Genomic DNA, 26,893 nt, shown 5'->3' with positions numbered 1-26,893 from the left:
CTCTCAAAGACTCTGCAAACAGCTGCCTGCCCCAGGAAGGAAGAGGGCACGCTCAGCCAGCAGGGGGTTGGGGGCTTCTGTATGGAGCCAAAGAAGTGAGGTGCAGAGGTGGGGTTTGGATGGAATGCGGAGGAGACTGTACATCTTTGCTCTCAGGTTCTTGACAGAAGAGAGTGAGAGAGCAGTAAGAAGCAACTCTGTACTGGACTGTGGGGCTCAGCTCAGCCTCTGGCTGCCCCGCGACTCTGGCTGCTCTGATCACACTATAAGGATCCCATTCCTATCCCTGTACCTTCTGGAAGCACCTGTGTTTCAGACTTACAGGTGCGGAAGTCATCCTTTTTCCTCATTCACTGTGTAGATGTGATATTGGCAGGGATAAAACTGTTCTACCCCTCAATGAAGTTAGAATGAGCTTGACTATGGAAAAAGTCAGAGGCCAGATTCTAGTCTGTGGGAAGTCAGGGGTCCAACTTATCTGCAGAACAGCCCTTATATACCAGTTATTATAATATTATTCTATTATTTGGGGGCGGAAGTAAGACACATAGAGACAAAACTTTGAAATACTGGCCTAAAATGTAAGCAGCATTATCACAGGAAACATTGACGTGATCTAGATGTCACAGAAGGGCCTGGGGTTTCATCGGAGCCAACTGCCCTGGATAAAAATGGAATGATCTTCTCAAGCCCAGTCAAAGCTCTTGTGTGACATTCCAGAAAGCACAGACCCAGGATAAGTGAACAAGGCTTTACTCCTTCTTCTGGTGGTGGGATTTAGGGTTTTATGACAACAAAACTTGTCTTTGTTAAGATGTGACTTGCAAAACAAACCCATATGGGGGAGTCGGCAGTTTCAAATGACAGTTTTTTTTTTTTAATGCTGAAACATCAAATGCTTTCTATGTTCAGATTTATTTCCTTTTAAATTTGTAGATTAAACTTAGAACTACGCAATATTCATTACTATAAACAATTAGATTCTTCCTGAATATTTCCAGTGGAGGTGAGTGGGAAGCTTCTTGGTGGAGCTGGGTTGGGGAATTGTGCAAAGGTGAGATCTCACAGTATTCACAGTCTCTGTCAAGGGTCTTATCAAGGATATCGTTGTGAACATAATCTGTGGGATCACCAGAGCTATGAGGCTTCCCTGTCAGGAATCTATGCTTCTTAGAAAGAGGCAGCATCATTCTAACGCAGAAAATTTAATTCGTTTTTACCTTTTTCGTAATGACTTTAAAAATGGTGATCTCCTAACTAAAGATTATTTAAGACGTATTTAGTGGAAGTGTTAATCACTCAGTCGTGCCTGACTCTGCGACCCCATGGACTGTTGCCTGCCAGGCTCCTCTGTCCGTGGAATTCTCCAGGCAAGAACATTGTGCTTTGCCATTTCCTTCTCTAGGGGATCTTGCTGACTCATGGATCACACTCAGGTCTCCCTCATTGCAGGTAGATTCTTTACCATTTGAACCCCCAGGGAAGCCAGAAGACATAGTTAAGACTATGTCATAAAATCAAGCATGCAAACAAAATCACTTACTTTGCTTTCAGATGAGTTCTATTTGCTAGTGTTCTCCTAGTAACTGAGATTTAGGAACAGACTCGGAACTCATGCACACAGTACTGATTTGGAATAGTTCCATACCTCTCCTATCACTTTATTATATTTTAATGAAACCAATTACGGATTGGATGATGGTTATATGTTCACTGGCTTTTTAAATATTCTTTTCTCTTGTTAAATCACCATATGGATAAGAGATCCTATGATTCACGTTGAAGAAATGGTGGCAAGTTCAAATGACACATATTAACTGTCATTCTGATTCTGCAATCACAACCTCTTGCAGAGATGTCACCGTGTGCTATCCTAAAGGCAGTTCAGTTAAAAAACATGACTCGAAGACTTTTCTTTCTCTCAAAGAAGTGAACTGTCTGAGCTGAAATATGGCTTCCTGTCCCACTGCAGCAGCTTTCTGTGTTGTTCTCCAGGAACATGTTGACAAGTTCAGGTTCAGGTTTAAACTAAATAAAACACTCCTCAGGAGTTTATAACTGAGCCTCATTTGCATGTGCTCTCTCTGAACTCTGCCGGCCTCAGTAAGCTAGTTTCCAAGGCTTGGGGGAGGAATGTGTTACAGTTGGAATCTGCACTGCTTTCTCAGGCATTTTAGACTCAGATGCCAGGCAACACCAAGCTTTGGTTAGTATTAAAAATTTCCTCAGATGTACTATAAAGTCAAAGAAAGAGAAGGCTGGGCCTAGAAAACAGAATCTTCTTAATTTTCCCAATAAGGTTTTAGTGTCAACATTCTATTAATAGTTAAAAAGATTTTAGATATTCTAGAATTCCATAGTCATGACTTCGGATTTCCTTGCAACCATTTTCCACTCTGTGTGGAAAGTGGTCAATACATATTTATACTCTTCAAAGGTAAGATCTAGGGTTTGCATAAGCTGGTTTTCTGACTTGAAAAATGCAGTTAAAAGGTGTTATGAAGAGAAATATCCCCAATTCAGAAGGGATCTCTTATTATGTTTATGAAAAAAATCTAAAGGATTTTCCATGTTGAAAAGATCTCAGGTGTTTCCTAGTCAATAAAGTTATACTAGAGAGGAAGAAATGGCTATTTTGGGTTAGGAGCAGGAAGAACTGAAGTAGAGATTCTGAAATGCTCATAGAAACCAATCTGGAGAGAACTGGTTTCCTGGCTGACTGAGGTTAAGACTCAATCTCTTTGCTAAGCAAGGGGCCAGGAGTTCAGAGAAAGCAGCAATGGTCTTTATGGACAGAATTGGAAGGAAAGCTGGAGAAATAACACCAGGGACTCTGCCACTCAACTTCTGTGTGAATTTGAGTTAGCAAGAAGTTGGGTACAACAATGATAAACCAGTGCTGCAACACCTGAGCATTACTTTATAGCATCTTCAGCCCTGGAGCAGGCAGTTCTTTCCTGACAGGTGAGCGTACCCGGGGTGGCAGGTTGTGACATTCCCAGCACTTCAGGATCAGCAGCTGCATCCCTGCACAGCAACAGGTGATAAGTCAGAAAACAGTTTAAAGGAAAGCACTGCTGTGGGGGCTCAGAGAAGAAACTGGTTCAGGGAGGATGGATCGAGTCCATCATGTATCTGGTCTCCATTTGTGCCTCTGATTAGGAACATCTTCCTAGCATGGTAGTTGTGAGGATGAAATAATACATGAAAATATGAAAGTGTTTTGTTTTTTAACTTGTTAAACTAAGCTGTTAAACTGAGGTGACGCTTGTTCTATGTGCACATCTGCTTTTCTGACATGAGGGAGACAGAGACCTCATCTCTATATGCTGGCCCATGTAGCTTTTTGGCCCTAGTACATAGCACAAAGTCACTTTTCTTGGACCCATACAATAACAGCATGGCTATGCTGGCTGTCTCCTCTTTTCTCTCAATCTCTTGAACTTAGCCTAATTCAAATGCTAGAAACATGAAGGATTTTTAAAAACCCAATGAAATATGAATATGCTTCCAAATAAAACCCTTTGCTATGAATGTAGTAAGCTGCTTCTATTGGATAAAGACATGAATACAAGTAGAATCCACATAGATGACAGTCTATAGAAATGAATGATAAAATTAGTTTCTTTGGGGACAGGAGTTTACTTATGATGACTGAATGAAATCAGGGCTTACAACCCCAACAGCTTCTCTGTCTTTGGCCAGGAATGACTGGCCAAGCAGCAGAAAGACAATAATTTGCATATGGAATAATCTCTACTATCCTATTGATCACTCATTCCCAAAGTCACATTCACGCTGAGAATCACATGTTCTTTCTTTTGTCCAGTTTTTGTTTCCCTTTTTTCTTACTCATAAATATCTACATAATTTTAACTCATTCTCCTCTATACTTTGAACTTCTGCCTTAAGGGTTGCTGTAGGAAACATAACTGCTGATGTTACTTTTTTTTAATAACTCAGGCAGAATGGTCGGAGAAGGCAATGGCAACCCACTCCAGTATTCTTGCCTGGCAAATCCCATGGATGGAGGAGCCTGGTAGGCTGCAGTCTATGGGGTCGCTAAGAGTCGGACACGACTGAGCGACTTCTCTTTCACTTTTCACTTTCATGCATTAGAGAAGGAAATGGCAACCCACTCCAGTGTTCTTGCCTGGAGAATCCTAGGGACAGGGGAGCCTGGTGGGCTGCCGTCTCTGGGTTTGCACAGAGTCGGACACGACTGAAGCGACTTAGCAGCAGCAGCAGCAGCAAAATGGTAGACAGGAGGAATCTGAAATTCAAATGCTTTACAGATTTTCCTGAAGATTTAATTTATCCATGCAGATATTAATTCTTCTGAAGACAAAATAATTTGATAGTTGACTTGATAGTTCAAAAAGCTTTACATTCATCAATGTGTTGTTTGGGCTTCTTTAGTGGCTCAGATGGTAAAGAATTCACCTGCAACGTAGGAGACCGGAGATCAATCCCAGGGTTGGGAAGATTCCCTGGAGGAGGGAATGGCAACCCACTCCAGTATTCTTGCCTGGAGAATCCTCTGGACAGAGGAACCTGGTGGGCTACAGTGCATGGGGTTGCAAAGAGTCAGACACAACTGAATGACTCACACTTTTACTTTCTTTCAGTGTGTTGGTAGGCAGATGCAGATCTAATGTTCTTTCATTTATGCCAAATCCTATGGCAAAACAGGAGTCTTACCTTTCGAGAATTTTCTTTCAGAAACAAAAGGCACCAAATTTGGAAACATGCTCACTGGATGGAGCTACACAGAAGGCACAGGATGAAGATGGCAAGCTATTTCCTGGGTGCACACTGGACACCTGGAAAAGCTGCCTTTTCTCTCCCACCCCTTAACAGTTATTCAGGGGTTACAGCCCCTCTTCTTTCTATGCAGCTTAGCTCTGTGCCTGGTTCTTAATCGTAGTAATCAGCCAGGAACAGGACAGAGGGGCAGTCCAGATCTGATAGCAATGACCCCAGAACTGAGGAGCACTAGTGAATTCCATAAGGAGTGTCATTCTGCAGTTCTTGTTTTACAAAGGTCATTGTGATACAAGGCCCGGGGGAAGAGCCAAGCAAATAGCCTTCCCGGAAGATGGTGGGGTGAGGGAAAGGGGAGGGATGATGGTATTAGGAGGGAGGGGTGAAGAGAATTTGGTGCATCTTTAGACTTTGACAGGAAAAAATATTTGGGAAGAGACCAGTGGAGAGATACAGCATGGTCTTAGCTGAAGGGTAATGGTGTAACAAACAGCAACATTCAGAGCTATCCCGATACCAGAGAGTAACTGGCAGATATTAAGATCATTATTAGATGTGAAATTATACCTCTCACTGCTTCATTATCATTGTATTTCATAATATTTGTCTAGAAAGGCACACAAAGCCTATCAGGTTAAATTAATCCTAATGATCAATTTCAGTTTCATTCTAATTAAACAATTTCAATTTAATTAATGTGAGCACAGAAATTAGTCAAAATTACAAATGTAAATGTTGAACTTTAAATCAAAGGTCCTCCCTACTCGCTGCCTCTTGTAGAAGCACTTTAAAGTGTTTGCCTGTGAAAGTAGATGGGAATTTTAACCTTTGTCTGAACTGTGAAGGACAGAAGTTAGAAAAATATGCCACTGAAAGCTACCCCAGAGCACAGACAGAAGCACGGGTTTAATACTCACCCACCCACACCCACAATAGGTGGTAGTGTACAAAGATAAATTCTCCAAGGTGAACCTTTTGTTTCTCAAGATTCCAATGCACTTGGGTCAGTCTATGGATATTTGTTGTTTAGTTGCTAAGTCATGTCTGATTCTTTGCAACCTCAGCGGCTGTAGCCCACCAGGCTCACCTCATGGGATTTCTCAGGTAAGAATACTGGAGTGGGTTGCCATTTCCTTCGCCAGGGGACCTTCCCAACCCAGGGACTGAACCCGTGTCTCCTGCATTGCAGGCAGATTCTTTACTGCTGAGCCATGAAGGGAAGACCTAATGGATAATAAGCTTCTATAAAACACCTCTGCAAAACAAAAATTGTGCACCCATATCCTAAGCCACACAACTAAACTACCAGTCCTTTCCTTTCCTGGTGTCAGATACCCTGTCTTTCTCAGGCTGACCTTGTCTCCGATTATCTGTATGGCCTCATAAATCATTTCAACTTCCTGAGCCTGGGCCCTCTAGTTCACAGCGGCTGTTTTATTAAAAGTAACTTCTTAAAGTACTGGCATCTTAAAATGGATTTTAAAATGCCATGTGAGTATGCGGGGGGATTCCCTAGTGGTTCAGTGGTTGGGACTCCATGATCTCACTGACAAGGGCCTGGGTTCAATCCCTGATTGGGGAACGAAGATCCCAGAAGCCTCACAGTGTGGCAAATAAATAAATTTTAAATAATGTCATGGGGTACATGTGTCTGAGTCATCCTATAAACAACTTTAAATAACCTTAATCCAAAGGAGATGGGAGCCAGAGCTCTAAAACTTTGAAGAAAAGGAACTGCAAACAGAATTTTTTTCCCTAAAAACAAAAAAGATGCCAAAAATATGAAATAGAAAAAAGATAATAAAAAGAAATGCATGCTCTTCTTTTTCTTTTGTATTTAAAAAACTTGTCCTGGTGAATCATATACAGTAACAGGTCTGTAGTGTCACAGAATCTTGTCTTAGAGGAATGTTATATGCAGTGTAACATTTTATGTTACATCTCTTTATCCATAAAATAGCCACAACTTCTTTTCCCACAAATAAGCCTTCATCCCATCTCCATGAGCCCCCATCATGACGTATTCACCACTGTATATGAGAATTTTTTGGTAGCAATCAATCCACTATCACTATTTGGGGACATTATATGAGAACAGCAGAGTAATTTAACAATATAGTTGATTAATGTAATAATCATCATTAAACTTAGCAATGGTAGTGGGATTTCCCCTTCCCTTGGTTAATGATCATGGACAATTCGTTTCTTGACTGCCAGTGGTAGAAAGGGATTTTGAAATATTAACTTCTGCCCCATGGAAATGATACTTAGCCCATCACATTTAATTTTTGACCTTCACTGAACAGCATGATCCTAGTCCCTTGATTTTATAATCTTAACTAAGAAACATTAAAATATGGATTGACTCCAGTTGGCAGGAATCTTTATGTTCTTTTCACTAAAAAAGCTATAAATCCAATGGTTGACCTTTTATTTCCAGGTCACAAATGACACCTGCTCACTTTTGTCCATTCACATAGGATTTATGTTGGGGTCTACAGGTATAAGCCATGAAAGCTGAACTTTAGTGAAATGTCTTTCAAAGATGTGCACTTAACCAAAAGTTTCCCACAAAAAATTAGTGGATGGCCTTTTAAAAACATCTATTATATCCTCAGGTTCACTGTTGGCTTCAACTAAATCTATTTTTCACTTGGAGTAAGTCTCTTCTAATAGTTGCATTTTTTTTTCTGAGGATATAAAGTAGGCTTGTGTTTGGGACGATAACAGTACCTTAGCTCCCAACAAAAGTTTCTAGACCGAAAGATTTCTGAAATGTTCTCTTTGCCATCACCATAATTCATCTATTTCTAGCTGAAAAATGTTCCTTGTCCTTTCTCACAGAATCAATTCTATTGATGGGAGGCGTTCTGCATTGTCAATCAAGGAAATGTGATTTGATGGGACCCCAATGCAGTGAGATGGGAGGAGGGATACCAAACCTACTCAGGTCCACGCCATCCGAGTGAGATCAATGCTTCCCATAATACTCTTCCTCTCATGTAGCACCCTAACTGTCACAATTAATAATGTAGAAGGAGCTGATTAACTTAAGGAAAGTGCTCTCTGCTGTGTAAACACATAAAGATCTATGAGGCAAAAAAGGGGGAGGGCAGGAAAGAACAAAACGTCATTTTTATTTTTCATGTGGACACGCTCTCACTTTTCATTCTTCTCTTGTAACAGTTACTGTACCAGCCACTCTCATGGAGTCAATAAATTGATCTGGGTCTTGATGCCGCAGCAAGTGGACTGATCTGAGATATCATTATCTGCCATGGCGAGTGTGGGGGGTGGGGTTGCACTTTGATGGCAGAGGGCAAAGGGGGAAAAGTCATGGAAGGCAAGTCAGCATTGCTCCAGATGGGTGATTAATGTTCTTCACGGAGCTTCTGGAATGGAGAGACGCATGCCTCTGTGTGCACATGCGTGTGTGCATGTTACCTGTGAGCGTGCGTGTGTTGGGAATGGATGGAGAAAAAGAAGCCTTCAAGTTGGCTAAAGGATGCAGCCTAAGTAATACAGTGAGTGAGTGAGTGAGTGAAGTCGCTTAGTCGTGTCCGACTCTTTGCAACCCTGTGGACTGTAGCCTACCAGGCTCCTCTGTCCATGGGATTCTCCAGGCAAGGATACTGGAGTGGGTTGCTATTTCCTTCTCCAGGGATCTTCCCGACCCAGGGATCAAACCCGGGTCTCCCGCATTGCAGGCAGATGCTTTACTGTCTGAGCCACCAGGGAAGTCTTAAGTAATACAGTATGCGCCACTTATTTAAGTCCCGGTGGTATTTCAGTCACTCATACCCATCTGCAATTCAGTGAGGATCACCACCCCATTAGAGCTAATCATGTCAGCTGTGTATCTGACAAAGTAAACATTCAGAAACTGTGCTCCTATGTTCATAACTTGCTTTTGCACTGGGATTTTTTCCTTCTCTCCCTCATCCAGCATAAAGTTTAATAGTTTTTTAATAGGAAATTATAACATACATACATAGCTGCTCTCCAGATGCATTCCTCAGCGTATTTTTCCTCACAATCAGAAACTGCAGCTGTTAGCTGAGTTTTAACTTGCTCCCTGGGAGTATGCTAAGTATATTCTTAATAAATAAATATCATTCCACGGGCTAATGAGAGAATTAACGGCACAACGTATGGAAAATGGACATTGGAGGATGGGGGCAGAGATGACTCAGCTCAGGGGGGAAATTACCAGATTACCTCTGGGGTTCTCACCACGTCAACATTTCTCTGTTTCTGCTGGTACACACAGGTCCCTGGTCCTGAAGATGAAGGAGATGCCTCCCGATTCAACGCTGGTGCTGATGTGGGTTCCATTCTGAGCGTTCCCTGTGCCAGGGTAGGGTGCTGGCAGCTTTACATTCCAACCACACTGAATTTTCACAAAACTAAGTGGAGTGCAGGACTTAATTCATAATTTTATAAATGTGATATCTATGGGTCAGAAAGGCTAAAAATTACCCCAAGGTCTCTGTAGATGTTGCTCAGGCCGCCATGACAAAATACCATAGCCTGGGTGGCTTAAACAACAGAAATATATCTTCTCACAGTTCTGGAGGCTGCAAAGTCCAAGATCAAAGTTCCAGCTGATTTAGAGTCTGGTGAGGGTCCTCTCCCTGGCTGGCAGACGGCCACCTTCTTCCTGCCCAGTCCTCACATGACAGAGAGCCTGCTCTCTAGGGTCCTTCCTTTTTTTATTAAAGCCACACTATTGCTTGTGGGATCTTAGTTCCCAGACCAGGGATTGAACCAGGGGTTGCAACAGTGAAACTGCTGAGTCCTAACCACTAGACCACTAGAAAAGTCCCTGTCTTTTCTTTTAAGACCACTGATTCTATCATGAGGACCTCACCCTCATCTGAATCTAATTACCTTCCAAAGGTCCCATCTCCAAATACTATCACGCTGGGGATTAGTGCTTCAATATGAAATGGGAGGTGGGCGGTTACAATTTAGTCCCCATCAGTCATGTACTGAGATAAATAAAAATCAAGTCTATCTGGCTCGAAAGCTTCTATTTTCTCTACTAAGTTATAATGCCTGGGAGAAGATAGTACCTCATGACCATAGGTCTTAATGCTGCTGCTGCTGCTGCTGCTGCTAAGTCACTTCAGTCGTGTCTGCTCCCCCGTCCCTGGGATTCTCCAGGCAAGAACACTGGAGTGGGTTGCCATTTCCTTCTCTAATGCAAGAAAGTGAAAATTGAAAGTGAAGTTGCTCAGTCGTGTCTGACCCTCAGTGACCCCAAGGACTGCAGCCTTCCAGGCTCCTCCATCCATGGGATTTTCCAGGCAAGATTACTGAAGCGGGGTGCCCTTGCCTTCTCTGCTTAGTGCTGCTACTACTTGTAAAATCTCATACTTCATGAGGGTTAAGGTTTCTTCCCATACAGAGATCCCACTGTGCCCTTCACCTGCTTTCTGTCTCCCATAAAGTCCAAGTGCCTGTATTCAAGACTAGACCTCGTCTAACTTCCCAGCCTCCTTAGTCAACATTCTCTGTCATTTACCTTATTATTAACCAACATACTGGGCTTCCCAGGTGACACTCGTGGTAAAGAAGCTGCCTGTCAGTGCAGGAGACGTAAGAGATGAGGGTTTGATCCCTGGGTTGGGAAAGATCCCCTGGAGGAGGGCACGGCAGCCCACTCCAGTATTCTTGCCTGAAGGATTCCACGGACTGAGGAGACTGGCGGGCTATAGCCCATAGGGTTGCACAGTCAGATACAGCTGAAGCAACCGAACATGCAGGCACACAATCAACATACTGAACATTGTAGAGTTCTCTGAACATATACCACTAATTTCGGCATGTGCTATTCCCCTCTCCAGGAATGCAATTACGTCTGTGTCCTTGCAAACCAGCTCATGTGAAACCTCCCCTGGAACGTATCTTCCATGAATTTCCTGCTTCTCCTCAGGGTTAGTCACCTACTCTCTGCACTGCCCGTAGGTTACACATACTTCAAGTGTTTCCTTTAGCATATCTTACTATAATATCTTCCTTTTCTCCTTAGAAGTTGGTCAGTAACGTATGGCAGGGATTGGGTCATATGTCAGTAGACCCCTTCCACCCTAGTGTGATACTGGGGATACAGTATGTACTTAGTAAATTCTGGCTTCTCAGGTGGCTCAGTGGTAAAGAAACCGCCTGTCAATACAGGTTTGACCCCTGGGTTGGGAAGATTCCCTGAAGAAGGAAATGGCAACTCGGTCCCATATTCTTGCCTGGGAAACCCAGGGAAAGAGGAGCCTGGCGGGCTAAAGTCCATGGGGTTGCAAAACAGGCGGCCACGACTTAGCAACTAAAACAACAGTAAATTCTGGTTTGTTTTCCCTCCCTAAGGACAAAAACATAGCTGGTGAGTGGGAGAGATGAGCTAGGAATCCGAGCATCCTGACTCAGTCTAGTGTTCCTTTTACTCTACCAAGAGGCACTATGGGCATTTCCCTTACCGGACCTTTCTCTGGTATGGTCCTTCCACCCCCCCGGTACTATTCCTTCCTCAATACACATACACACTTGGCCACAGATCCATGGAAGGAGAATTGTGCTTGAGAAGGGGAGAAGCTATGTGCCACCAAGGCTGGCCCTGGCCTGAAATTTCCTTTACTATGTAGTACATCCAGCTGACTCACTGAAAAAGACCCTGCTGCTGGGACAGACTGAGGGCAGGAGGAGAAGGGGACAACAGAAGATGAGATGGCTGGATGGCCTCATCCACCCAGTGGACATGAGTTTGAGCAAACTCAGGGAGACAGTGAAGGACAGGGAAGCCTGGAGTGCTGCAGTCCATGGGGTCACAAAGAGTCGGACACTGCTTAGCCACTGAACAACATCGAGCCTTGGAAGGTAGCGCTGGGCCCTTCCCACAAGGCTGTGCTGAGGATGTTTGTGTCTGGGCTGAGCCCAACGCATTTAGACTGTGGAGGGGGCGGGGGTGTGGGGGGAAGGGAGAGTGTGAGGGAGAGGAACACAGGGCCAGGACAGCCTGTCCGAAGCCAGTGTCCCAGCTCCAGCCCAGGGATCCAGCTTATCACAAGCTCATGTGATTCATTAGTTAATGTGTAAAGCATTTGGAAAGGGAAAAGCCAATTAGAAGTGCTAAGTTATTTCATCTCTGCTGTAAAGGAAGCCATGTGAAGGAAGCCTAAGGAAAAATTCTCATGCAAATATTTTGGGGGAGGCCTGTACTTTGGAATGTAACTCAAAGAATAGGCTCCATTGAAAGGCTATATCCTCAAAACAGAGGCCACTGATAAAAGAATGTGCCTTCATCCTAAATAAACAAACAGGAAGGTAAACAAGTGGGTGTGGGAAAAGTGGCCAGGAAGAATCACTGAGAACTCATATGAGATCTCGGAGAAAGATCTCACGTCAGACAATAGGCTCTGGCCTTGAACCTGTGCTTTGGTAGAACCTTCAAGATCTTAGACTCATTAGATGGCCTGGGAAAGCCTGCGTCTGAAAGGAACCTCTCCTAATGTGAACAGTCATTATTTATAACCAGAAAGCTTTTTCTTTGCCTTTTTTTTTTTTTTTGGCCATGCCACCAGCACATGGGATCTTAGCTTCCTGACCAGGGATTGAACCTGCGCCCCTGCAGTGGAAGCGCTGATAGCGCGGTGCGCTGACTGCGGGACCACCATGAAAGTGCCGCTCTTGGTCGTTATCAGAATGCAGAAACGTTTGGGGAAGCAAACGCCCCCCCCCCCCATACAGGGTTCTCACATGCAGGGGCTTTGTGGAAGTGGGAACCCCACCTGTACTACCTTCTCCCCTCAGAGCGTGCAGCAGGGCCAATCCATTTTCCTGTGCTCTGAACTCTGTTGACTCAAGCTCAGCAAAACCAGGCTCTTTTCTTTTGCAAAGGAAGCATCTGGTTCCAAGCCGTAAAAGAGAAACCCAGAACCTGCTGCTGAGTGTCTGATAAGCACCTGGGAGGGTGCACGGAGGGCACTGTTTCCCAGAGTTCCCCTGTGATTACCAAGGCACATATCTTTCAACGCAGCCTTTTTGGAGTGCTCGCTTTCCAGGATAACCTTGACTCAGCCCCAGGGGAAACTGGTTTACCCAAAACTCCAGTACTTCTGCCCAAATCCTGGAATCCAAGAGAAGGCTTAAATGAGATGGTCGCTATCCACTCATACATACACACAGCATACAGGTCTCCTAGACACACAGCGAGTGAGTGGAGGAAAGGAGTCAAATGCAAGAACTGGAGTTGAAAACATCATGAAACCGGCCAGGCCATGGGAGAAAAAGGAAGATGACAGATACTGTTAACAGTCCTCTCTACTATCTATTGCCCCTTCTTTCTCAGGGCAATTTTGTTTAGGGAAGACAATGTGACCAGCCCTGGGTAAATGAGTCATGATCTTAGCCAATCAAGATAATTTTATGTTGGCTTTACTGGCATTCTTTGCAGCTAAAGATTAAAATGTGACCATTAGCTTTAGTCAATGAAACCCGAAACAGCAGGATCCTTGTTCCTTGATATAAAAGGAATAATGGGGAATGATGTGGGGATGATGTCTGGAGCTGCAGCAGTCATTTTGTAGTCAGAGGCACCTGCCTGCGGATGCTAAGGATGGTACAACGGAATGTTTGAAAGAGCAAGGCTCCTGTTGGCATCCTGTAGCAGCTGAAACAACGCCAACAGCCATTCACTGAGAGATTTCTTGCTATGCAGCAACCCAAAAATCTGATTGGCTTAAGCCATAGTTAATTGGATTTTCTTCTATGAGGTGGATAATTTTATCACCTTCATTTCATAGATGGGAAAACAGAATTTTAAAGGGTAACATATCCAAGATCACTCAAATAAATGGCAGAAACAGGATGTGAAAACAATCCTACTCAATCCTAAGTCTATTCTGCTCTTCAATTCCTGACTTTGGCTTTGTTCCCCTGAAGAAATCAGATCGTGAGTGTCTAAATTATTTCCGTTAGGAACCTCCTACACTGTTGGTGGGAATGTAAGTTGATGCAGCTACTATGGGGAACAGTATGGCAGTTCCTCAAAACACTAGAGTTGCCATTTGATCCAGCAATCCCACTCCTGAACATATATTCAGACAAAATTATAATTCAAAAAGATATCTGCACTTCCCAAGTTCACAGCAGCACTCTTCACAACAGCCAAGACATGGAAACATGTCAAATGGTCAAATCTCCATCAGCAGATGAATGAATAAAGATGTGGTACATATATATAATAGAATATTACTCAGCCATAAAAAGAATGAAATTATGCTATTTGCAGCAACATGGATGCAACTAGAAATAATTATATTAAGTGAAGTAAGTCAGAAAGAGAAAGACAAATACCATATATCAGTTACATGTGGGATCTGAGTGAAAGTCACTCAGTTGTGTCCAGCTCTTTGTGACCTCATGCTCTATACAGTCCATAGAATTCTCCTGCCCAGAATGCCGGAGTGGGTATCCTATCCCTTCTCCAGTGGTGGATCTTCTCGACCCAGGAATCAAACTGGGGTCTCCTGCATTGCAGGTGGATTCTTTACCACCTGAGCTATCAGGGACACAAATGAACTTTTATGAAACAGAAACAGATTCACAGACATACAGAACAGACTTGTGGTTGCCAAGGGGGAGGGAAGAGTGGGAGAGGGACCGACTGAGAGTTTGAGGCTGCTGCTGCTGCTAAGTCGTGTCAAACTCTGTGACCCCATAGACAGCAGCCCACCAGGCTCCCCTGTCCCTGGGACTCTCTAGGCAAGAACACTGGAGTGGGTTGCCATTTCCTTCTTCAATGTGTGAAAGTGAAAAGTGAAAGTGAAGTCGCTCAGTTGTGTCCGACTCTTAGTGACCCCATGGACTGCAGCCCACCAGGCTCCTCCACCCATGGGATTTTCCAGGCAAGAGTACTGGAGTGGGGTGCCAATGTCTTCTCTGAGTTTAAGACTAGCAGATGTAAACTATTATACACAGAATGGATAAGCAACAAGATCCTTTTATATATCACAGAGACCTATATTCACTGTTCTGTGATAAACCATTGTTGCTGTTCAGTCACTAAGTCGTATCTGACTCTTTGCAACCCCATGGACTGCAGCATGCCAGGCTTCCCTGTCCTTCACCATCTTCTAGAGCTTGCTCAAACTCATGTCCATTGAGTCAGTGATACCATCCTCTGTCACCCCCTTCTCATCTTGTCCTCAATCTTTCCCAGCATCAGGGTTTTTTCAAATGAGTTGGTTCTTCACATTAGGTGGCCAAAGTACTGGAGCTTCAGCTTCAGCATCAGTCCTTCCAATGAATATTCAGGGTTGATTTCCTTTAGGACTGACTGGTTGGATCTCCTTGCAGTCTAAGGGACTCTCAAGAGTCTTCTCCAGCACCACAATTTGAAAACATCAATTCTTCAGTGCTCAGCCTTCTTTATGGTCCAATTCTCACATCCATACATGACTATTGGAAAAACCACAGTTTTGACTATACGGACCCTTGTCAGCAAAGTGATGTCTCTGCTTTTTAATACGATGTCTAGGCTTGTCACAGATTTTCTTCCAAGGAGCAAGTGTTAATTTTGTGGCTGTAGTCACTGTCCTCAGTGATTTTGGAGCCCAAGAAAATAAAGTCTGTCACTGTTTCCATTTTTTCCCCTTCTATTTGCCATGAAGTGATGGGACCAGATGCCATGATCTTAGTTTTTTGAATGCTGAGTTTTAAGCCAGCTTTTTCACTCTCCTCTTTCACCTCCATCAAGAGGCTCTTTAGTTCCTCTTCACTTTCTGCCATTAGAGTGGTATCATCTGCAAATGTGAGGTTGTTATTTATCCCAGCATATGTGTGTGTGTGTGTATACACATTGTACATACATACATATATATATATATATATACACACACATACATTATGGTTTATCACAACTAATGATGCTCAGTTGTGATAAACCTTAAAGGAAATATATAAAAAGAACATGTATATATACATATATGCATGTGTGTATATATATGTACATGTATAACTAAATGATTTTGCTGTATAGCAGAAACTAATACAATATTATAAATCAACTATATTCCAACTTTAAAAAAAGAACATCTCCCTTAGTTGGATATTTCATTGGAAATATCATTATCAAGACCCATTTCAGAGCTGGACATGTGGATGGCAGTTTTGCATTTGATGCTGCAATTGTCTGACTTCATTGTAAGGCTCTCATCAAATTCTCACCCAACTCCTCTCAGCTCTGTACAGCCATTCACAGCTTCTTTTGTCAGTCTTTCCCTCCACTTCATTTTCTATCCCACTTTCCCCAAAATCCAAACAGCTAATTAAATATCAGTAAATATCAGACATTTAGTCCATTCTCTTCTTCCATGATGTCTAAAATTTCCTGAAGAATCTTCCTTTTACCTTCCCCTTCTCCATTGCCACTGATCTCATTTAAGTACTGGCAAAGAAGCAAGCACAAAAGGAACCACTACTTGTTGAGCACCTACTGTATGCCAGATTCCATGCAGGCATGCATGCTCAGTTATGTCTGACTCTTTGCGACCCCAAGGACTGTAGCCCACCAGGCTCCTCTGTCCATGGGATTTTGCAGGCAAGAATACTAGAGTGGGTTGCCATTTCCTTTTCCAAGGGACCTTCTCAACACAGGGATCGAACCTTGCATCTCTTGCATTGGCAGGTATATTCTTTACCATCCAGCCACCTGAGATTTAGGGCATGAGGAGAAGGGGGACAGAGGATGAGATGGCTGGATGGCATCATCGACTCAATGGACAACAGTCTGAGCAAAGTCCGGGAGATGGTGAAGGACAGGGAAGATTGGCGTGCTATAGTCCACGGGGTTGCAAAGTGTCAGACATGACTGAGCAACTGAATAACACTACCACCTGGGAAGTCCTGCCAGATCCAATACAAACACTTTTAATCCTTTCAGTGATCATCAATTCACATAACTAAGGAGTTTCCTCAAATCTTTTTTGAGCAAAGCAACAAACAAACAAAAACACTAAAACTAAACTAAAACATGTCATTAAACGTGATGGTATCTCTGAAGCTAAAAAACCGGGGAAGAAAAGCAGACCAGTTCCTAGAACTGAGGCTCTGGCTTGGTTCAGAAGTGAAATTTGTGGCTGAGGACAACTAAAATACGCTGCCAAGTTAAAACTTGAGAGACAACGGTTCTGTTTATTGAAAAATGTATTTTAAGAGTGTCTCATAGGCTGTCCGTGAGTCAGCTGCCAAGTGTTTGTGAAGAGAAACGTGGCAGGAACATACAGGCTGGTGTGGGGGCTGGGAAGCTGGAGGAGTCACTCCTGCCCGCAGTAGGAGGGAGCAGATGGCAGGGGTAACTCATCTCCCTGAGGCGGTGCTGACTATTCAACACCTACGGCTGGGGCCGAGAACGTAAGAGAAAAATTGATCAGGCACTGTTTTCTCTGCAGATGCTGGGCGTCCATTCATTTGCCACAGTCCTTACTGCCCTCAGAAAAGGGGCTTCCCTAAGTGGCTCAGGCAGTAAAGAATGTGCCTGCAACATGGGAGACCAGGTTTCGATCCCGGGGTCAGAAAGATCCCCTGGAGGAGGAAATGGCAACTCACTTGAGTATTCTTGCTGGGAGAATCGCAGAGAGTCGGATACGACTGAGCAACTAACACTTTCACTTTACTGTCCTCAGAGATGTGACTGATTTCCCCTTGGGAAGTCTCTTCTTCCCTGGGGCACAACTTATCTTAAGGTTAGATATCGGGTTTAGGGCAAGGACAGAGGTGCCCAGTGGAATGAGGCTTTTGGAGTACCTTTAGGGCAGATGCTCAATGGAAGAATCCATGAGATTCTGAACTTGCGGCATTTTGTCCAAATTTCGTCCTAACTGGATGGTCATGTTAGACCCAGCGTTTGGCAGGCAGGTTCTGCCCATATCCACAGAGCACATGGTGATGAGCCGCTGGAAGACCACATGTGTCCTTTCCCGATGGGTGCACTGAAGGCTCTGCAATCAGTGTGGGTCTGTGTCTTGGTTCTGCTCACCCCTGGCTATGTGGTTCTGGGGAAGTCACTGCCCTCTCTTTAAACCTTTACACAGTTTTAAATCTATATAATGGGGATAAAAATAGTAACAGCTCTGCCTACTTCAAAGGGTTGTTCTGAAGATCACATGAGAAAATACTTTGTAATCCAGAAAACAATGTTTAAATATAAGCACTGTTATCAACCAAACAACCAATGCTATCACTTGTTGAGTATTAGCAGGTGTTAAGCATTTACTTTTTCTGCACCGAGTTTAAGACTCAAAACAACCGTAGGAGGCAGATAAATACAGTTATCACCATTTTACAGTTCATAAACCAGGCTAGAAAAATTGAATTACCAAGAAAAAATTTTAAAAATTACCCCAAAATGAAGCATGCATACCACTTCTAAGTGATGAAATAAAGCTCCAACCAAGATCTGAAAGGAAAGCTCACAACCTCAGCTGCTCTCCTCTCTGGGCAGAGCCTGGCTGTTCTCACAGATGTTGACTAATGTCATTAGTAAAGGTCTTTTTCCCAGGCAGGATGAGAGAATGAGCTCAGTCTTGATTTCACAGATGCAGGAGCTAATAGGAAACCGGGGCAGGTCTTCAGAAGAATCAAGTATAGCAGCGGTCCTATTCCTTGGTGTAAGAGTCAATCTCAGGCCACAAAGAGAAAATGGTCAGCAACCTTTCATCATAAACAGTTAAGGATGCAGACAGTATTCAGGAAAGAGATGTTCTGGAGACAGACTGGTTCAAATCCTGGCTACCTCATTTGCCATGGGACAAGTATACTCTCTAAAACTTCAATTTTCCTATCAGTAAAACAGGGAGATTCCCTTCCAAAACCAGGGAATTTCTCTCCTACGCGCTCAGTTGTGTCCAATCTTTGTGACCCTTTGAACTATATAGCCCGCAAAGCTTCTCTGTCCATGGGATTTTCCAGGCAAGAATCCCAGAATGGGTTGCCTTTTCCTTCTCCAGGGGATCTTCCCAGACCAGGGACTGAATCTGCATCTCCTGTGTCTCCTGCATTGCAGGCGGATTCTTTACCCACTGAGCCATCAGAGAAGCAAAACAAGGCTAATAGCACTAATCTCAGACGGCTCTGAGACCTGTAGTTAGTGCAGGCACAGAAACGAACGTGTGTCGGTTCGCGTTGGTGCTTAATACAGAGTGCCCGTTTAGCCAATCAACTTTTCTCAGAGTTGGAAGTAAATGGAATTTTATCTGCCACTCCTCTCCAGTCTTGGGAGTTTTCAGCTGTATGGGCTTGTAGCTCCAATGCTCAGACCCAATTCTAACTAGAAGGGGGAGGATAGTTTATTTTCTTCTCTCTAAGGAAGTCTGAGTTTCTTGCCTTTGCAGCTCTCCAGCTGCTCCTTGAACTTCTGTGTGGTACCCAACTTCCTCCAGGCAGGCGGCTGGGGTCAGGGCGGGGAGGAGGCAGGGAATGCCTTCAGCTAATTGCACTGCAATCTCAAGTGAGCTTGGTGTCCGGCGTGAGAATATTACATAAGGAGCGTTGCTTCTTGGAAATGAAGGATGGCGGTGGGGGGGGGGCGGGGGGGCAGTGGTGGTGGTGGTGGCGGGGTGGGGCGCGGTGGTCTGGCTGATATGCCAGCAGCAGGAAAGGAGTCTAATAATTTCATCTGCTTGGTCCAAAGAAGACAGAGCTCAATGTGTCTCTCTACTTTACATGGGATAAAGTCTTATTGTCCAGCTCATGGATGGTCAAATTAAAAGTAGCAGAAAAAGGTAAAATGTCTAAGAGCCACAGCCACATCATCAGTCCAAAATTAGACAAGGACAGAAAAGCTACCTTGCCTTGTCTGTCCCGTCCACTCTTTGAAAGGTCTTCTCCCCAACTCCAAGCCTCTTGGGCAAATCCTTACTGTTAACTCGTGTCTCACTGCGCCACTAATGTTGCTACTGTTGTCATTACTGTTATTTTTTACATCTGTTTCCTCTATCAGACTTTGAGCAACTTGAGGAGAATTGTTATTCCCTGCATTCTGTAGGTTCTGGGAATACAGTCAGAAATGATGAGTGATTGATGAAAGGGATTTAGAAAGTTTTGCATTTAGCCTGGGCACTGGTTTCTCAGGCGGAGTTTCAGGAATATGGCACAGAAAACGGCAACAGATCCAAACACTCTCCATACCCACCACCTCCCTATGTTCCTTGTGCATCCCCACCAAAGGCAGACAACGAGTGCTGTGCCTATAACTGAGCTCTGCGGGGACCTCTCCAGGTGAGCAGGTTTCCGGCACAGAGAAGCGTGTGGCTTGTGCACACGTTTGTAAATTTCATGAGGCAAAGGCAGTCACATTGCTTTTGAGTCAGGCAGCTAAATGATTTATTAAGCAAAGGTTACAGCACCTGTGCCTTTCTGTCAACAAATCAGGCCCATGCCATGCCAAGCGATTCTTCTAATAACCCAAATGGTAATTTGGTTTTAAATAGCCTTTCAGATACCACAATTCTGTTGAGGCAGAACAGTGATAGATTTGGGTGGCAGGGAAGAAATGCCTGTTTTTAATATTGTTTGCACTCATTTTTCATTTTAAAGAATTAGTCCTCATTGGCGTTCTGCAGGTTAAGCATTTTATTTGAACATTCTGATTAAACCAGAACCTGAATGAAAATGAGTTCTTTGCTCAGTCCTTCTGTGTGGGAATTGGTATTTCTATTTATTACCTGATGATGAAATATTAACTTTTTCTCTCTAAATAAATGCCTCCTTTTAATGGCTCTCGTTTTCAGGGGTCAGATTAAATTATGAGATGCAATTGAGATGGTCATTGGCTTTCAGCTATTTGATATGATGGCATGCTCTCTCTTATATCATTCAGTGGGTGTGCAGGGGACATTAACAGTGTCCAAAGTGAAGTAAATACTCTATGCCCCAGAGTCATTTCTATATATTCTTATCAACTGTCATGGGACAATACTGAAAAACAGATTCGGGGTGGTCGTGTTTTCTCAGAACAGATGGGTGTTCTAAAGGCTGTCTGGAGGTGGCTACCCCCCATGTTAATGATGAGGTATAAAATGGAGAAGGAGACGGGGAAGCAAATCATGACAGTCGCAGAGGTAGCAGAAAAGTGAGGCAGAAGAGTGGGATGGATAGCCTGGCAGGAATGTTCCAACAGAGCCCAAGCTGGGGTGAATTATATTAATCCAATGCAGTTGGAAGGCAGTTTGAAAGAAAACTAGCTCAGGGCGAGGCTAAAAAGAAGGCAATTCTGTCTCAGTGAAGGGAGGAATTCTCTGGAGAAAAAAAAATAGACTGGAAGGAAGGAGGAGGAAAAATGGCTTTCAATTATCCATGTTATCTTTCCCTACCAATCATTACAGATGATGAATAGGTGCAATAAAAGCCAATATTCAATTTTTCCAATTTACATGGAAAGAAGGCCATAATATATTGTTAAGGGGGAAGAAACAGCAGGTTACCAAACAGTGTATATAATATGATCGCATTTTTGCAATATATTTGTATGCACAGAAACAGTCTGGATGGATTTAGACAGAAATGTTAACAGTAGGACTACAAGAGATTTTTAAAAACTATTTTTCCCATCTGTATTTTCCACAGTTAACATGTTTCACGACAGTAATAAGAAAAAGTCATTATTTTTAAACTTCCTTATGAATCATTTAGATTCAGCCCACATTTGCTGACTACCCACTGTGTGCCGGACATGAGAACGAGTACTTTCAAAGAGCTCAGCACAAAATGACAGTGGATTATTTTTTGATAAACAGTCCACTCTTTCTGGCTGTTTACAGAATTTTAGACTCTCAAGAGGTGAAAGGGTCATTAAGAGTTTATCTAATAATCACATTTAAAAATTGTGATAAAATGAACATAAACTTTACCATCTCAACCATTTTTAAGTGGACATTTCAGTGGCAGGCAAGACATTCACACTGTTGTGTAACACCAACGTCATGCATCATCCATCTTCAGAGCTTTTTTCACCTTATAAAACGAACACTCTATACCACTAAACAGTAGCTGTCTATTCTGCCCTCTTCCCAGCTCCTGGCAACCACGGTTCTGCTTCCTGTCTCTATGAATGCGACCACACTAGGTACTTATGGTAAGTGGAGTCGTACAGTGTGTGTTCTTTTGTGACTAGCCTATTGCACTTTGCATAACGTCTTCAAGGTTCATCCGTGTTGCAACATATTGCAGAACTGCTTCTGTCTTCAAGGCTGGATAATATGTATTATACCACATTAAAATGGTATACACACAGTAAAATGTATATGCCATGTTCTGTTTATCCACTTATCTGTTGATGACCACTTGGATTACTTGCCTCTTTTAGCTATTGTGAATAATGCTGCTACGAACATGGGTATACAAATATCTCTTTAAAACCTGGCTTTCAATTCTTTCGGGTATACACTAATGATCAGAGTCTATCTCTGATCAGAGCAAACTCAGATTTAAAACCAGAGAATATGCCAGTGGTATTCCTGAGAGTTGAGCATCAGTCTCTGTTTGAATATCTGCAGGGAAAGTAGCTCATCACTCTATAAGGCAGTAAGTACAATACAATAGTTAGATAACATAGGTCTTCAAGTGAGACAGAACTGGGGACACATTCTTGCTCCGTTCTCCACTCTACAGCCTTGAGAAAAATCAACAACTCTTTAGATCTCAGGTTTCACATCTATACAATGGAGATAATTATACATATCCTAATGGATGGCTGTCAAGATTTGTTGGATAATGTACTTAAGGTACTTAGTGCATAGAAAATGCTCAATAAATAGGGGCTCTATATAATCAAGTAACTTTTTTTTTTTTTTAAAGGAATGGTCTTATGATAAACTGAAAGTTGCCTACTTCCAATGTCTATTCATTAGTTCAAATTCTATCTACCAGAAAGAAATAGGGACCCATCAGTTCAGTTCAGTTGCTCAGTCATTTGTTTTCCACAGGTTGATGCTCCAAGTATTTGAAGAGGTTTCTTTGGGGAAAAGAGAGGCCATTTTACTTTGTATTTGTTTTTGGATTTCTGTGCAGGATACCTTTTCTGCATTTATAAAGCTCACCTATCTGCTTGGCTGACTCTTCAATTTTTACTTCTTTAAGGCAGACTACAAAACTCTGTCTTCCCAGAAAACTATTCCCATAATGCAATTAATACAAATTTCATGCCTATTAACAAAAATATTTTTAAAAAATGTAGGCTTGCCTAGGAAATTACTAATCTGCAGGTCATGTTCAGATTATGTCTAAAAAATTCCTATAAAAATTCCTCTTCTTAACCGATGTCCTCTCAGAAAGATTATTTTAAAATATTATTTTTATTATTTATATCTACAGATATGCCTTCCAAATGGTTCCAGAAAGTAGTTCTTTTTAAAAAAGAGTTAATATATACATCTAAATATTAAAATATTTAGAGCACATAATTTTTATCTCAGGATATATTTTGGGGGAAAAAGAATAACTCCATTAGTGCAGTTCTCATAAGACAACTGGGGATGGCTTTTTCCAAGCCAAATGTGGCAGGTGTCACTGTGATAAGAAACATTTAAGCTGTTGTCCCTATGATGCCAAATATTTAACAGAAACCCAAAAAATTCAGTTCCAGATGCCAATATTGGGCCTACATGACATCATTCATCCAGATGCGTAGAAAATCTGGATTTTAAGAATTGAATTTTTGTGGTCAACATCATGAAGACTCAGTTTGTGGGTTAAATAAGGCATTTGTGAAACAAGGCCATATTGGAATAGAACACGTTTTGATTATAGAGAAACAAATTGAATGGAATGTAGGGTACAATTTCAGCGCAGTGAACCACAGCTTATAAAACACACTATGTAAAATACACACAGGGCATTTCCAAACTGCATTTTTGAGGTTCCTAATGAAGTAACCTGAGCCCACTGGTGCTTTGAGAAAAGAAATCATCTAATATAAAGCTACTGTCCCCAATTTTTCCCTTCTCATTGAATTTGTCCATGTAAGACAAATGTACAAGAAATGTTCTACTTTAATGCATCTGAGGTAATTATTCCACTTCAAATTCAGCAGTTAAGTATTTGAAGGTGTGGGAAAGAAAGCAATAAACTTGAACAATTTTGTGGGGAGTATGGAACAGGCAATGTTAATCCCGGATGCCGATGCACCTGCCCCCTCCTCCCCTTCCCTCCCTTGCCAGTTTCAGAAGAAACAGCAGAAGTGGGAAATTCAAGAGTTAACTTTCTTCCTCCCCTCTTTGCTTCCCCTCTCCTTACAGCTGCCTCCTCCGAGGCTGTACTTTCTGTGACCCTGCTTCAGTGTAGGAAGGCTTCAGATGCAATGCTGTTTAACCCGCACTGTCGACACAGCAATAAACTAAAATCTTTTACAAAGAAAGCAAATGGACCCAGGAAAGCAAATCTATTTCGTTCATAAGCACCTGCTCATAGTGTTACAAACAAAGATGAATAGTTAGAAATTAGGCATCTGGAGATTATACACCGTAGCACATGCACAAAACATCTTGGAGAATTTTTTCAAACACTGTGTTGAACAGAACCTCAAAGGGAAAACATTTTCTTTATGTCAATTCTGATAATATACAGTCACATTCTAGTTAAGAAATGAGAGAGGAGCTTCTTCTAAAACTTGTTTCTAATTCTATTTTACAAATCTCTAAGTATCTTTATAGCTACTACGCTGGAATTCTAAAAGTCTTTCAGTGTTTCTCAATTCACAGCAGCTATTTCAAAACTTTTAAAAGCGAGACTTTCTTCTTGACCTATACTAGCACAAAACACATCTACTGAAAAACAAACTCTAGATGTCCTGGCAAACTCTTTTTCTTCAATCACCTACCTCAAAACATAACATTAATTCACATCCATCCCCTCCCACCCCACTGGGGCCAGCACAGCCAGTAACAAATACCTCCTATTTCTGCACCAATACCAGCAACGTAACAGGGCTCAGGAACTCTTTCTTTTCCTTTCTCTTAGAAAGACTGTCAGGGTCCTGGGGACCCTATAACGAGTACAGAAGAGTGGCTGGCCCCCCACTCCTAGCATGCACTCTGATGTCACTGGCAAGCAGAGTGTACTTTCCAGGTTCAATAAGGGGCCTACTTCTGTCTGCTCACACGCGGAGACACGGATTCCTAAAAGAGGGAGCACACTCTATCCAGCCCTGGGAAAATTTTCTTCCCATAGCAAAAGCAGGTCTGGCACAGAAACCCTCCTCTTCTACCCCCTCAATACAAGAAACAAAAATTGCAGGCACTGTTTTCCATGATTTCTGAGAACACATGGAAAGGTGGCTGAAGGGCCGGGACAAGGTCGGGGGATGGGGGTGGGGGGGGGGGTTGGGAGGTAAAGGGAGGAACAGGGACTGGGAAACGCAGCCTGTGGTGGCGAAAGATGAGTTACAATGCACCTGATGAATAAAACAAGCTGCACCACATACAGAAAAGATGAGAGCGGCCCACCTGTGTCTGTTGAGGGATATTTACAAAGCTTGGATCCCGTGGTCCAACACTGACGAATCGGTTTGCGGGGGAGGTGCTGGGTGTCGAATAGGCTGTGAAGGGAAGGGACACATGCGTTCAGGAAGCGGCACGAGATTGCACACGCAGACAACACCAAAACACACAGTCTCCGAGCCTACACAGCTGATTAACAAGGAAATGTGCAAACACTGCAGCTAGCAGAGGGATCTAGCTAGCGAGGGCATTTCAGACAGTCAAAAAGGAACGGGGGTTGGCTTCCAAAGACTGTTGGGGTAAACCAGCGTCAAACTGGTGCTCAGATGAGCTCTTTTCTCCTTCCATCATACAAATTAGAACATGCAGGACATTTGCAAAGTATACTTTCTCAGTGAAACATGAGTTCTGGGGTCAGAAAGAGATATCCTAGTCTTTAAAAGCACAGGAGGAAGAAATTAGGTAGAAAGGGGAGGAAAGCAGTTCACTTTACAATCTTGCTTTTCACACTATTACCGTCCTAAAGATCATGGGATGTTCCTGTTCCTTATCTCTAAATACAATATTAGAGTCTTTACAAAGGGACTGGGTTCTCCAGAAAGGTGGTGGAAAACCATCTAGAGCACACTGGCTTTACAGGCTTAGTGGGGTGTCTAGAATTTTACGATCACAAAATGTGCTTACAGTATTAACATTTATAGTCTTCCCATCCTAGAACCTTTCTGTTCAGGCACAGACCATCAAGACCCCATGTAAACCTGGAACCTCAGGTACCACACTTCAGCCTACTATACTTTTCACAGTACATAAATGTTCTGTTGCTGGTTTTTATACTTATATTGAAGAGCTTCACTCTACAGAGAAAATATTCTGTAGTTTTAGTGTTTCGTTGGCTCATATATACAAACGGACATTTTTTTTCTGGTGTCCTTCAATTCACTTCTTAACCACAAACTCCAAGGATTTATTCATAGTCTTTCTTTACTAGAATTTTTAGACAATTACTTAATTTCAAATTTCTTAACCATACTTGTAAAAAGTCTAAGTTTTCTGGACTAACACAAGACATGCACTATCTAAAAGATGAAAAGGATTTGCACTTTTTAAAAAACACAAATAATTGAAGGGATAATACCAAGTTCATTTGCCAGATAGTTTCCTGCGCATTAACATCATCTGCCTCTCTTCCTTTCATTTTCTGTTTTACAGAAAACTGCTCAGACTTCTTGTTTCCCTTGTTAAGCACATCCAGAGACAAAATTTCCAACCAATCTGGCCCAAGTGCTATTGGTCTTAGAAGTCAGTCACCCACGCAGCGCTGTGATGGTCATGTATTATGGTTGTGTTGGAACAGGGGAGGAATAAAAGGGTCCCCGGATATCTATTAAGAAGAAACTTTTTTGTGGCTGTAGTATTTGTTTGAGAAGAATTTGTCCAATAATAGCTTTATCTAAAATGATCGAATTGTATGATACATTATACTGTCTAGCAACTGATTTCTTCCCCAGCCCATCCTGTCAGATTAACCTGTACAGATTTGAAAAATACGTTTAGTTATTCCGTATGTGCCTCTCACTCATTGCTATGGGGAAATTTACTTTTTAAAAAGCTCAGTCAAATATTCTTTATTAATGGTTTCATTC

The 26,893-nt window shown here is 42.6% G+C and overlaps 1 protein-coding gene across 15 annotated transcripts in view; it reads right to left on the bottom strand.

Annotated features, from left to right (window-relative positions):
- The window catches only part of NFIA (nuclear factor I A), a 402,938-nt gene that overhangs the window by 16,996 nt on the left and 359,049 nt on the right, over positions 1-26,893 (bottom strand). For 6 of the 15 annotated variants that reach the window (XM_012160811.5, XM_060410133.1, XM_004002026.5 and 3 more), the window contains one exon: positions 25,257-25,348. The exons of 5 other annotated variants lie outside the window; for them this stretch is intronic. In XM_012160811.5, the coding sequence (XP_012016201.1) occupies positions 25,257-25,348 (92 nt within the window). Of the gene's footprint in view, positions 1-929; positions 25,349-26,893 lie in introns of those variants that run through there. 4 more of the 15 variants (XM_060410099.1, XM_060410089.1, XM_060410093.1 and 1 more) reach the window with 1 other exon arrangement.

Source organism: Ovis aries, chromosome 1 (assembly GCF_016772045.2).
Source record: "Ovis aries strain OAR_USU_Benz2616 breed Rambouillet chromosome 1, ARS-UI_Ramb_v3.0, whole genome shotgun sequence".
Lineage (NCBI taxonomy): Eukaryota > Metazoa > Chordata > Mammalia > Artiodactyla > Bovidae > Ovis > Ovis aries.
The sequence above is the reverse complement of the archived record's forward strand: the minus strand, read 5'-3'. Positions and strand labels throughout refer to the sequence as shown.